The sequence below is a fragment of the Podarcis pityusensis genome (genome assembly GCF_964106645.2).
Source record: "Podarcis pityusensis genome assembly, chromosome: 11".
Lineage (NCBI taxonomy): Eukaryota > Metazoa > Chordata > Lepidosauria > Squamata > Lacertidae > Podarcis > Podarcis pityusensis.
In genome coordinates this window covers 31810811-31825296 of record NC_138036.1, presented here as the reverse complement: position 1 = coordinate 31825296, position 14486 = coordinate 31810811, and the positions used below count along the sequence as shown (strand labels likewise).

The 14486-nt window shown below is 41.3% G+C and overlaps 1 protein-coding gene across 8 annotated transcripts in view; it reads right to left on the bottom strand.

Moving 5' to 3' along the window:
* Positions 1 to 10283: 10283 nt before the first annotated feature.
* Positions 10284 to 14486, bottom strand: part of XRCC4 (X-ray repair cross complementing 4) — a 102503-nt gene continuing 98300 nt past the window's right edge. For all 8 annotated transcript variants that reach the window (XR_013977196.1, XM_080973037.1, XM_080973039.1 and 5 more), the window contains one exon: positions 10284 to 12255. Coding sequence is in view for 7 of the 8 variants with exons in the window: in XM_080973037.1 (XP_080829163.1) it covers positions 12147 to 12255 (109 nt within the window). In the remaining variant the exon portion in view is untranslated. The remainder of the gene's footprint in view (positions 12256 to 14486) is intronic.

The following is a 14486-nucleotide window of genomic DNA, read 5'->3' as shown; positions in this document are numbered from 1 at the left end:
TTTGGTCAAAGGAGTGTGAATATTCTATTTCCACACAAACACACTGAAAACATGAAAATACTGGGGAGTCACTTCTGAGGGAACAGAATTCCTGAGAATTGGTGTCATGATGCCAAAAGCACAGGTGCTCAAGTCAAATCATGCTTTACCCCAGGGACATGAAGCTAGGAATTGTATACATATCCCCCCTAAGAGAGCTGAATACAAACAAGTGTACTAGGTGAAGAATATCTGGTTTGCAGCCCAGAGGAGGAGGACTGGAGGGCACAAAAGGAGCCAGGCAGGGCATATGATCCCCATTATAACTTAGATGTTGGATGGAACTGACTAGACTTACAAGACCCTTATCTGAATGTGAGCTGCCACTTTCCTCTTCTTTAATCAGTGAGTATTCACTCAGAGTACAAACTGCAAGGTTAGGACCTTTAAGCAAAGGTTATGATAATAAACCAAGCCCTTTCATGAACATGGGCAGAAAGGGGGCCTTGGAAACCACCATGGTATTCTAAACAACCAAATGCAAGTTTACTTTAGTGACAGATCCAGATAAACAGAATAAGGCAGCTGTAAAAAGAATTCCCACTGAAAATGTGCAGTTTTCCACAAACTAAACAGATCTCCAATAAAGAAGCTACAGATTATTTAGATGCTGCAAAGAATCTTCCTCCAGGGTCCTTCAGATTTTAAGAGGAAGAGATACATAGAAAAAGCATGAAAACCTACATTTAGTCAAGGAGTCCTATTCAATGTTGGCTACACACACATACTTCCCTTTATCAAATAAGCCTGAAATTGAAAAGCTACCCTTTGTAAACATGGATTAGCTCAAGCATGCAAATCAAATTCCCAGCATTGAAATTAATTTCTACAATATTGTGAACTAGCAATGCAATCCACAGAACTCAGCCTCAAAGTCCAATCAGTGGGAATTTGGAGCGAGTCACCTCCTTATACTAGAGCAGAGATCCAGAGTTCCTAGTTTTTCACCATAGTTCTCATAATTTAGGAGCCATCAGCCACACTGCAAAAACTCTTCCTGGCTGTTCCTACTTCCTACATGGCCGAGTGAGATCTCAGGAACCAGACTAGCTCAGGTATTGTTTGGCTGAATTAAAATTTCCACCATAGTGCAATGCAATATATGTATTTTAAATGAATTGTTAAACTATTTGTTTAGTGATGTAGTGATATTATAGTTATGCATTATGTATTTAGACTAGGGGTTTTTTACATAAATTACCATAAGCATAAATCTGTGGAATATTCAGCATATAGATTGTTGTCATCTGTCTGTCTCGAGAGACAATGGAGTGCGCCTTTAGGGGGTAAAGTCAAACCTCTGTGTTAGCAGCACCAAAGTAACCTCCCCAGGGCCTAAGCCTGGGCAGTGTGAATGGAGGTCTTGAGCTGACCAGACAACAAGACTCCCCTCTTGGCAATAGTCTTGAACCTCTGGCCTACCTGGTGGCAAGTCAGTATGTCAAGTCCCCAAGCCAGAATCAACTCACGTGTTGAAAGTCCTGCAGAGATTCTGGAGCTTCCAAGCTGAGAGCCATCAACATGGGCAGCTGAGCAGACACAGGCCCTCAGCTCTGCTGCCCTTCTATACTTTGCATGCTGATTGCAGCACCTGGGCTGGATGAGGCATGTGACCTTCACCTGTTCTGAGCCTACTCCATACCTTCTCCCAGAGCTAGTGAGCCCCAGCTGGCCAACTAGGGAGCTGGGCTGTGGGCCCTTGCCTGCCTCAGCCTCCTGGGGTGCCCCACCTGTTGCTCCCTATGCTTCAGAGCCTGCCATGCTTGTGGAGACAGGGCCCCCTCTGGTGATGGGTTTTGCTGCTCTGCTTCCTGTGCACTAACCCCCATCCCCTGGTCATTATCCATCACCCTCTGAGTAATTCCTACACCAAACTCTCTTTCCTCATCGCCACCTTGTGTCCCAGTCGCGGTTGCACCCCTTGCCAGGTTCTCCCTCCTCCTTCCTATTGTCCTGCCAGTTCATGATTGTGTAGGGGTTACCCCTTAGCCTTTTCTTCTCCCCAAGATATCCTGCAAGGATCAGAGTTTTCCTTCTCCTAGATGGGCTACCTTGTTGACAAGCCCCATCTGCCCCTCACAACTAAAATATACATGCCAAAATGTTATTATTTACTGAGCAGCACAATGAATGAATGGAACTTTATTTGCGTCAGCCATCAGCCATAGCAACAAAAGAACATTGTGATATACACAGAACAAAATAAAAAGTCGATTATATAAAACACAGTTTAGGGTCCTGAATCAGCAGTCAAACAGTGGACCTTATTCTGATTTCCTCAGCTAGAAACCTTGCAACCTTTGTAATCATCTGCTCCTCTTGATCTGGAGCAACACAATGTTTGCCCACAAGATTTGGCAGAGATGCTACTCTGTTTCAGAACATTCCCTTGTGGGAAATGATTTCTAAATTCAACAGACCAAATTAACTAACATTAGTTAAGATGGACTAAATGTTACCTCCAGATTCCAAAGCACTTCATTAACACAGATTAGAATTCCCACAATAGTTCTTATTCATGATGAATGCAACAATACTGGCAGGTATTTGTGTCTGTAACTGTAAAAATGGAGTATGTGCCAGTTATTTGTGGCTAGTCACAGTTTCCAATGCATTTCCACTGCCTGTTTACATACAGTATGTGCCTCTTCTGTTGAGTAGTCACTGAAGGATGTGCTTTGGACACACTGAAAAGATGCTTGCTGTGTAAAGTGAAAATTACAGTATGAAGTAAACCTAATTTGGATACCTGTTTCCGAGGCCCTGGGAAATAGATTTGGTATCACAAGATCTCAGAGAATCCTTATAATATCCTCAGTGTCTCCAGCTGAGGTCTTTCTGTTTGCAGTCAGCAGACACCACCATCTGGGCATGACTAAGCCAGTTTCACACCAGATAAGCCCAAGTGATATTTTTGTTCACTTCACAATGCATTCAGATTTTAATGAGCCAGTGTGAGAGGCAAACAGCAAATTAGACACTACACCCACATATCCCCCTAAATTGCCAGGGCTAATAAGGAGAAAGAACAAAAGCAATAATCTCCCCAACCAACAAAGCAACAGATGAGAAGAGAAGTGAATGGGCAAGCCCTGGGGATAATCTCTTGCTTTTGTGACTACAATTGTATCACTGTAATAGGTAGTAATTTGGGAACATGTACCTTGTGTGCAACTTCCACACTAAAAGACCACAAAGTATTTCTGTGCACAGTATCATTTTATGAGCCCATGGGGTACAACTTCCTCTGGAATGGAAAGTAGCAACTAGTCAGCTCTACGTATCATAGATGAACAGCATTCATATGAAGTTAAGTCTTATATTTTGCATAAGCAATGGGGAAATACTTGGGAAAAGAAGGAGCTGGAATTTGGTTCAGTTGTCAGGATTTTAGCAACTTTAAAGCAAAGAGCCATTGGTGGGGCTGGAATTTTAACTGATCAATCAGTTCTATTAAAACGGTGCCCAGAAGGAATTGAGTGTAAGATTTTGTGCAGAAGTCCTTTAAAAACTGCAGGTAGTTAAACCATTTTGAAAGTGGCATTCCCCTTTTCACTAGCATGCCTCTTCTAAGATAAAGGCCAGGATGAAATATGTGCCCATTATCTACAACAAGGGAAGTATGCTTCCTGCTTCATAGTAATTGCTTTTACCCATGAGCAAATTTAGATTAATCAACTAAAATTAATGTGATTAAAAAAGTAATATTTCTTCAATGGGGTCACGACGCTAGTCATCAGCTCTGCAAAATATGGTTTTAGGGAAATGCTCATGAAACATAGTTTGACCCAGAGCATAGAGGTGCGCCAGCTGCATTTCCCTTGGTGTAAGAGACTTCGCTTCCTGTGTCGCATGCCTGGGACAGGAATGCTCACTTCAGTAACACACACTCTAAAATGCACAATCCAAACTTTATTTTCATAGTTCTGACTACTTTTTTCTTAAAGGGCTTTCAAACTATGGATTTAGAACACTATTTCCAGATGTACTATAACCTCATTTATTTATTTTTGAGGAGATTTTATCATCTACTGACTCACAAATTTCCTGCTACACCTATTTGGCCCTAGGAAACCTACATCAACTCTTTCAGGGGCGAAGTAGGACACTTGATGCAGCCTGTCCAGGAAGCAGAGGTGGAAATACTTGCATCATCTCACAATGGAGGCAGCAAGAACTGAACTACATGTCCAAAACTGTTACTGATGCAGATGTCCTGGGAACATACCATTTCTGAATGTGCCATCTCAGTGTGCAGAACCAGTTTGTTGGCCAGCAGTAGAGATTCGCTGAAGTCTAATTATATTGGTCTGAAACATGGGGTGTGGCTCCGTCTCCTTCACTCTCCACAGATGACCTCTTAGATTCAACATTTGGTATTTAGTGATATTTTAATTCCACCCTCCCATGTGCTTAATTCACTCATTCTTGCCTCCTCCCACTCTGTGTGCATTCTTGGAAGAGGGGAAGACAGAGCTGTTGTTGCTTCAGGCACTTTCCCCTTTGCCAGTCCACTACTGCCTTCATATGAAGCACTCCCAGGGGTGCTTTAATCTCTCCAAATTTAGGATTGATGGCAGTAACAAGCTAAACCACAGTTCTTGCCAATGAAGCCCAGATAGGAAATAAGAGGTTGGAAGCAGAGTACAAGTTAAGGATACATCTAGTCCAGAGATGGGAACCTGTGGCCAGATGTCATTGGACTCCAACGCCCACCAGCCTAAGCCAGCAGGGCCAACAGTCAGGGATGTTGGGAGCTGTAGTTCTACATGATCTCCAGTCCTTTTTATTGTATCACAACAGACAACCAGATGTATTGAAAAGGTCCACAAGCAGTGGACAAAGGCAATAGCTAGCCCTTCCATGCTGTTGCCCTCCTAGCAAATGGTATTCAGTGGTTGCTGCTTCTGATAGAGGTTCTGTTGGATTAATGGCCTAATAACTCATGATGCATATCTTTGTTGAACTGGTCTATTTCCCACTGAAAGCCCTCTAAGCTCATAGCCAACACTCTAGCATTTGCTGCATAATTCATAAGTCTACTCATCCAATGAGATTGCAGCCTTAATTTGAAACAAGTAAATGAAAGATAAAGATATGGAACATTGGTTGTGTGTTTTAATGTTATTGTGTGTGTTTTTTTGCTGTATTGTTGTATTGTTTTTTATGCTTTTCTTTTTATGTATTGTAATGTATGCTTTGTCAAATTTTTTGTTGTTTTCTTTTTCTCTTTTTTCTGTAATTCTTAAACTTTTAATAAATATCATTTGGGAAAAAAAAGAGATTGCAGCCTTAATTATGCATTATGGGAAGAAGTACTTTCTCTTATCTGTTCGGTATCTATTGCCAATCAGTTTAGGTAACCCCTGATTCTTAGCATTGTAGGAAAGGATAGACCCCCCCCCCCATTTTCTCAACACGATGCATCATTTTTTAACCTTGATCATGTCCCCATGTAGTCACCTCTTCTCTAAAGTAAAGCATCTCCTTTTAGTTAGTCTTTCCTAATAGGCAGCTCAAGTCCTTGAACATTTTGGCTTCCCCTTCCAGTCCAGAATGAAAACAGGTAGCCACTTATACACCTGAAGTTCTTAGCTTTTGTCCCTGACAATGCAGTGGTAATATTTCAAGAGAAGAGGGTAAAGCAGAATCAGTACATTCATGTTGAGGACTATTTTTGCATTCCAGATTTTTGCTTAAAACACACGGGGCAATGCCCTGAGATTTTTGTCTGTTCAGCAGGGGACTCCTGCTGCCCTTCGGACTTCTGCATCAGAGTTGTTCCTGACAATGCAATTCTTGGTAATCTCTTGGGAGACAAGGGAGAGTTAAAGCTGAATCAATAATTTAATTTTGAGTACTAATTTTTGACCAGAGATTTTTGTCAATTCAACAGGGGACTCCCTCTGCCCTACCAACTTTTATTATCAGTGTTGCCAGCAACAAGTTATTCATAAACAATGACTCACATTTCCACCTTCCCAACTAAACACTGATTTCAAATAATCTCTTTTATTGATGATTTAAAATATGCCTTTAGGAAACAAACTACTGAAATATTTTTCTTTGTAACCCTGTTGATATAAATTAGGGGGTGCATAAGAAGGTGCTCTTGCTCAGCTCCCCCTCCTTTTTCTGCTGATCATATAGCACCCAGGCATTTGATAGATGAAAAATAGGTTGACATGAGAGCAGATGCTTGTTACTGAATGGCCTCTGAGGACTTCAGCAGCTGACATGTCCCACACTACACTGGGGAAATCCTAGTCCCCAAATGTATATGAACACTGAGAGAATTCTTACATGAGCTATACAACACTCACGAAGCTGCATGTTGGAAGATTCGGGGCAGAGCTACAATTTCCAGAGTTCCCTGTGAAGATGGATCAATTGTTAAACCATTCTGGGCACTGTAGCTTTGGGAGGAGAATAGGGGTCTCTTAACAACTCTCTTAACAAACTGCAGTTCCCAGAAATCTTTGGGGGAAGCCATGACTGTTTGAAGGGAGTGTGTGTCTTTCTACTAACTCTAATGGAGATGCTATTCTGCGGTGAAGCTGCCAGGGCAACATTTATTTCTATTCAGCCCTTTGTCAGCCTATTCCATCACTCTGTGTTTTTGTTTCATTATATTGCAACAGGAAAGGTTCTGGCAGCAGAAAGGTTGTTGTTTCATATCTGCCTATAGCTCAATGAAAAGGGTGGAAATGCAACAGCGACACGCTGCTATCTGCAGCTCTGCAGGCGAACCATGTGTCAAGATCAAGTGTAAAAGAAAACAGCTTACATTGCATCTCATTGCTGAGTTGCCCTCATAAATCAGAATCACTCTCACCTTGACTGATGCCTTCCCAAAGTCAAATGGGAAGAAGGAACACACTTAACCTGATTCATTATTGGGAAGACTGCCAATTTGCCAGGGATTTCCAGTGCCCAACAAGTGTAAGGAAAGAAGAGGTGATTTTTCTTTCTCGGCAATTATTTCCATAAATCACCCCTGATTAACTTATCATAAATGTTGCTCAGCTTAAACACAGCAGCTGTGCTCCTTGTCTGGAACCACATTACACTGCCTGAAGGATGGTGACTTCCAGGTCTTAGGGATATCTTTGAAAGCAATTTCCATTACGGATCTGAGTTTTGTAAACAAACTCCTTCGAGAGACCCACACCAGTTGAGGGAAAACTAGAAAGCCTAAAATCTCTTGCATATGCATTCTTGGGATCTCTAGACTTCATGATTCGTGGCCCAACCTGTCAGAACTCTTCCATAGAAAGCTACAAAGTTTAGGAACAAGATTGAAACACACCTTCACCTTTTTCAACATACCCAGGCCTGTATATCCATCCCACATGTGTTCTGCTGTCTGCCAGCCCTGAGTGTTCATTTTGCAGGGTCAGAGGGAAAGGGGAATCACTCTGTTGATGTTGCTAGGCAACCCACAGCCGTCATCACCAAATACCCAGTGCTTTATTTCTCAAAATCTAGAGGCCCCAGTTCCTGGAAGCCGGGCTGTTTGGGCCAGAAGACCTCTTTCCCAATCTTAGAAGTGAAACAGCTACTTGGGGCTGTGTGGCGATGAAGGGAAGCCGTTCTGCATGTGCTGAAAAGGATCCCTTGCATCATTAAAATCCCATTTTAATTCACATATTTGAGAGTTGAGCTCCCGAGCATGAAAACACGATTGAGGGCTGAGCTTTGTCTCAAAGTCTTTGGGGCACATCAGCATTGTGGCCGCAGTTGCCTAGCAGAATGATTTCTTTTCCAGGTCTAGCAATAGGAAATAAGCAAGGATCATCACAGAGAGAAGTGCATACCACAACAGCCAGACTGAAGGGCAGTCAGACATGCACAGTGCTCAGAGCAGTCCAAGCCAGGTCTCTCTTCAGAGCAGTGCTCAAACGATGGAGAAAAGGAGTTGAGACCCCTTCATGAAATGTAACCCCTCCACCAACAATTTTAGCTAAATCATGTCCCCAATAACCTTCTTTAAAAAAGCTAAATTATAAAATTTGGGGTTTGAAAAATGAGCATTTGATACTGCATGATTAGTACACACTTGTATACTGGTATTAGTATGATTAGTATACACTATCTCACTCAAGCTACTGGGTAGCTAAAGCTCTCTGGATTGGTGCAGATATCTGGGAATATAACCACATGTAAGCATCTGTGTACTGCAGTTCTCCTGAAAGCATCAGCAACCGGATGTACAAGATGACTTAATAACACCGATCTGTTCCATCTCACTCTCTCAAACACACGTCACAGACTTTCCCCCTTGTTCCAGCGAGGCAATAACAATATCCACAAACAGCTGAGCTTCCTCACTGTTCCAGCCAAAGCTAGTTGTCTTCTTTCTTTTCAAGAGACTTCTCGTGAGCAGAATTAGAGTGAGCAGGCTTTGTTTTCATGCAGTTCCTTTCCAGTGCTGAGCAAATCTCAAGAAAACTGACTGCAATCATTTGCAGATCATTTTCCATCCTCCTGCATCGGTCTTCCAAAATGACTGCTTTCACGAACCCAGACATAATTTTTTTTAGAGTTACCTTTGCCCTGTTGAGTAGTACCTCCAGGTTACTGTTAAAATAAAACTAATATTTAAAACTACACTTTAATCGTCTTGTTAAATGAAAGAGAACATTGTATAAGCTTAGCGGGGTGGGGGGTGGGGAGAATGGAAACACAAGGCTAGAGGGAAATACAAGGGCAAAAAAGCTTTGATCCAATACAGGATTCATGCTCAGCCGGAGTAATCAGAACCATATGCAGAAACTATGGGACTTTCAGCTGCTCTTTAATTAAATAGCATAAAAATGACTTGACATCATTTTGTGTACTGGGGCACTTTGCAGAAGTGCTTTATACTAGGATAAGTAGCCTTATGGAATGTCCTCCGCTGGTTGAAAAAAAGCAACAAGAGCCCAAGTACCTTGGAAACTGCTGAAATCAGTGAGACAATATATCAAAGAGGGACATGCACTAAAGTGTGTGTGTGTGTGTGAGAGAGAGAGAGAGAGAGAGAGAATGAACAAATAGACAACTATTGGGTTGACCACACAGAGGACTCTTACACCTCTTAAGTGTATAAAATAAACAGGATCCACTCAAAAGGTAAACTAGTTTCTAGTCATTTCCCGAGTGGTTCTGCTTTATATTTTGGCTTATTGCATCAACAGGATTTCTTTGAAAATGATGGTAAGGTTGGGTGTAAGACTGAATGCACAACATTTGATTTTACTTATCTATAATAAACCTGCATGCATAATTTTAGCCCATATACACCCGATTTGGCACATCTGAGTGGTTTTAATTTGCATTTGGCCTTTTATATATGCTGTTAAATTTATTGTGTCCTGTTCTGTATGCCAAGAAGAAAGGAACAATAAGCTGAGGGTGACAACGTAAGAATCAAAACCACATGAATATTTTGCATCAAGAGACAGATTTGGAATTTGTCACATTTGTTTCCTTACCTTTCTTTCAAGGAGCACTTCGCCCATAAAATAGGTCAGGCAGAAAGTGGGAAAGGGAAGGGAATGTTTCGAGTGAACTTCATGGCAGAGTGGAGATGGAACTGAAGTGAGGTCAACCTTCGCCAACCTGGTGTCCTCCAGATGTTCTGGACTACCAGCCCAGAACTCAGTCTCTGGTCCAAAATATCTGAAGGACACCAGATTGGCAAAGACTGGCCCAAGCCAAATGTTCTGTGCTGAGAAATCTTGACTCAAAGGTTGGGATGGGCAAAGAAGAAGAAGAAGAAGAAGAAGAAGAAGAAGAAGAAGAAGAAGAAGAAGAGAGTACCCCAAACAAGGGGCTGATTTCAGTGAGAGGGATAGGGAAAAAATCCCCAGGATTTTCAAATACAGAACTTTTCTGGCCATACTGGTGGCAGATTCTTTTTTGTTTAGTTCATTTTTGCTGCTTTCTATTAGTCGTGTCGGAGCTCCTCGTTGTGGTCAGATAGTGGGAGCCATTTTCTTCCTCATAATGATTTGGGAATTTTACTACTGCCTTTGTTGGGACACTTTGGGGAAGGAAATGGTGGCTGGTCAGTACAAGAAACAACAAAAACTGAAACCTGCCCTCATTGTTGCTGACAAAAGTAATCTTGAAAAATACCTCTCCCCACTTCATTTTCATATCCTGTGAATAGGATTACAAATCCATGGAAGTGCATTTTGCTTTGGCACTACAACAAACCCATAATTTTCTAGCCCAAAGTCAAACTCTCCACCACTGGCTATAAAAAATAGTTTTTAATGGTTTGAAGATGATGCATATAATCTCTGTACATTTCGCATTTAACGGTAGAGGCATTGATAAAAAGTCATGAAAACTGTATATAGCTGAGCAGATGTTTACACATAAAGCATTTTTAAAAAGAAGGTATGGCTACAATCCCAAGGAAAAAGTTGAGTTGGATGCAGAGGAAGTTAGTCACAACTATAATCTATGACTAATTTCCTCAAGATTCAACCCATTTGAGATTCCAGGATGGGCAAACGTGTGGAGTTGCAGCCAACACAAGTCCAAAGAGTATGAGTAAAAAGTAAAAGTGTGTTTTCCCATTATTTCCTCATTAAATATGGTTATACATTGGAAAGCATCTACAGTAGTGAGCACCTGGTTACAATCTACCTATCTTTTCATAACATACACTCTAATCCTTCTTATCCCTTTTCAGCTTTGCACACTGTTTATAGAAAGAGTAGTGTTTTTCATCCATATTTCTTATTTCCATAACGGATTCAGTGCCCTATTTTCAATTTTTTTTGTTTCTTCTTCTTATTTGTTTAGTCCTGTATGAGTTAAGCAAGCTGAACTATTTTTGAATTTGCAGTGCTATAAAATGTGGCAGCAAATGTCGAACTGAAAAAAAACAAAGGGTTGTATTAAACTAACTTTCATTTTCGGTAGACTCTGTGAAATTAATGTTCTCTAAATTAGCCATGGCCAACAATTTCAATAGGTCTACTCTGAGCAAAGGTTAGTAGATGCCCATCCAAAACAAACTTAGATCAAAAACCCCGGTGGGTCCAAAAGAATTGAGAATCATAAATGTGTGACTGCTAAAATGGGAGTTCCATATAGCAACTATAATCTTGTTAATTTTGGCATTTCTTTTTCTTCTTCCCAGAGCTGAACTGCACCATCTGCTCCAGTAGCAACTAGCATTGATTAAGGCTGAAACAGACACAGTTTTCCAGAAGCATGTTTTGTAGTAAAAAAATAATAATGTCCCGTTTCTTCTGTGTTTTTTGGCAGTGCCTGAAAAAAACATCTACCTATTCATCTGCACTACCTTCTCTTGCTCTCTTTCACAAGTGACTTTGTTTGCCCCTGAAGGCATTGTCATATAAAAACTTGCCCTCTGGAATAACTTCTGCAATAAGAAGTGATACATGTGAGAGATATAGTGGGAGGCTGAAGTTATTTGGTTTTGTTCTATGCTCCCTTCTGTTTATTATTTAATTGAGACTTTTGTTTACCGCCTTTTGCCAGTAGGTCCCAAAGTGGTTTGCATCAATAAAAATATGAAACAATGGTGTAGGCTTGAGCAAGATGTAGCAGCTTAGACCACTGCATAACTGGAGCTAATGATGATCAGCCTTCAGCCTGGGACTTTTTAAAAAAGTGGCAACCAAGGAGAGACAGAGGGGACATTGGATTCCATAGCAGAATGGTGCAAATTAGAAAATATTTGTCAGCCTTGAATTTGGGAAATATCTTACGGCTCTATGAAAAAGTTATAGACTTTAAAAGACACCTTTCTGCAGGAATTGCAGTCTTAATCTCCCCTCACTGTTTTTATTGCTGCCACTTTGGTGGTCTGGTTAATTTTTCTCCCTAACCCCCAAGGGAAAATCAGCTTCCCTCACACAAATCAACTGTAGACAAACCCATCGTTGAAATCTTGAGTGACAAATGATGACCACCAGGGGGATCACACACAAAAACTTTATTAGAAAAAGATAAAACCATTGTTAAAAAAGTTATCCGAAAGAACAAATAGCCCCCCGCTTCTAGATAAAAATATTCTTTTTGAGACAAATAATTAATTGGAGATAAACGGCTTGTAGTGAGGTCATAGTCTTCCAGATTGGTCAGATATCATCAAAGAGGTCTTCAGGATCACCAGTGTTTTTTTCTGACTCTGAAGGCATCTCTTTCGATGACGGCTGCTTGTCTGACGATTTTGGAGGAGAATCAGCTCTAGAGATTTAAAGCAGATAACCTTAGTGAAACAAATTTATGTTTGTTATTTTTAAACAATGTTAGGTGAAGATACTTAAAGGAAAGTTTAGTGTCTTTGGAGACTGTATTCATGTTTAGGAAGGAATTGTACTCATATTTGCTAGTTGCTCATCTGCGGTAAAGCCAGCAATGAAATTATTCAGGTTGCAATAGTTTAGTTGTCACTTTTCCATTTGAAACCCCCTCTCATTTTCCTCAAGATGCCAATCCAACCTGTGATGCCAACGTAAAGAATTAAGCAGAAGCAAGCAAGTAAATGGAAAAGACAGCTAAGCTGTATTTAGTTCAGTTACTACTGCATGGCATAGATGAAAATTGGCTGGAGTTCCCCCCTCATTTTTCTTGCATGAGATTTATAGCCATTTTCTAATATTTTGACATTAGGAGCAAATTCCTAAATTTCAAGGTCTTAAGCGCTACCTTCTGCCTTGCCAATAGTTGAAATATCAAAACCAACAAAAAACACACCTTACAAATAGCAAAAAGATTTGAGCTTTCAAATCTAGAGAGTGTATTTGGGCCTGTTGTGCATATTTGAAATCCTTGAGAAGCATGTGTTTAGAGATTCCCAATTTCTTTACCTTCATTGCTTGACTTTTAATTACATCGGTAAAAAAAAAAAAATCTGCAGTTTACTGAGAAATGTAATAAATCCTGATTCATAGAGTCGTTAGCAGGTTGATACAGTCAAGCAGCTGGCACAGGAATTGCATGATTCAAACTTCTGTTATGTACCACACAAGTAACTTATCACGTAAGCCAGGTATTCCACAAACCAAGAGATATGGGCAATCATAAGGCCCTGTTTGGACAACCTCCTCTTACTTCTCCCCAGTATCTGAGAGTAAAATGAGACTATGCCAGCTAGCCACACTCCCAACATCAGCGCATCCATCTAGCCACACCCCAGCAGCAGACTATGTGTTTAGCTGAAAGAAGCAAATGGTATGAAGGAACAAGAGGCAGGGGAGCCAACCTGGGCCCCAGTTTATGGGTGCCCAGTGCACATGACAACATGCTGTCATGCCCATACCCTGGCCTTGGAACCTCACAAGACTTCAGACTTGACTTCTGGTGCTTCGTGAGGCACTGGAAGTTGTGTCGGGGGCCCTGTGGTGAGCACCCACAACAATTTTTTGTGGGTGCTTGGGCACCCAGGGCCCTCTATAGTTGGTGCCCTTGTCAGGAGGTCACCATTTTGCCAAAGCTAAGCAGGCATGAGCCTAGCCAGTTCAGGTGGGAGACCACCAGGGAAACACATGTATATCCCTGTGGGTTCCATGACAGAAGGCAGGGTATAAATGTTTCAAAAGTAAGAAATACAGGGGTACCTCAGGTTAAGCACTTAATTCGTTCCGGAGGTCCGTACTTAACCTGAAACTGTTCTTAACCTGAATCACCACATTAGCTAATGAGGCCTCCTGCTGCTGCTGCACTGCCGGAGCACGATTTCTGTTCTCATCCTGAAGCAAAGTTCTTAACCTAAAGCACTATTTCTGGGTTAGCAGAGTCTGTAACCTGAAGCGTATGTAACCTGAAGCATATGTAACCCGAGGTACCACAGTAAAGAAACCCTCGTATCCTCATACTAAGTACAGCACAGGGGCTTCCATCTTATATCTTGATTTTGAAGCACAGATGCACAGATACCAGGGGCATGGACAGAAGAACATGAAGAGGCATTGCTCTTTTCCCCACACTGTTACAATACACAAAGTGTTTTCTTAAACACACAGTAAGCAATGGAATCTCCGTTCTCTGGCTCATACAGTTTGTGCCTCCGCCACCACATTAGTTAAAGGAGCTTTGTGAACTCTATGACATATAGCAGGATTGCCAGGGAACCAAAACTTTAAAATACATCCCCAAATCAAGGCGATTATAGTCCCACCGTGGTTTTTCCAGTGATGTTTTGAACATTCCCACTACAGATGAAGGAGGTCTGCTTTGGGAGTGTGCCAGAACTTGAGAATATGTCTGCTTGGGGAGTCCCAGATTGAAATCCATGCTCACCTATAAACCTCACTGGGTGACATTGGGCTATCTCTCAGACAAACCTAAGGTTGTTGTGAGGATAAAACAAAGGGAAAGAAGTACACACACTGCATTCATCTCCGTGGAGAAAAAGCAGGATAATAATGTAATGAAAAAAGAATTCTAACTTCACCACAGTTTAGCACCCTCAAATG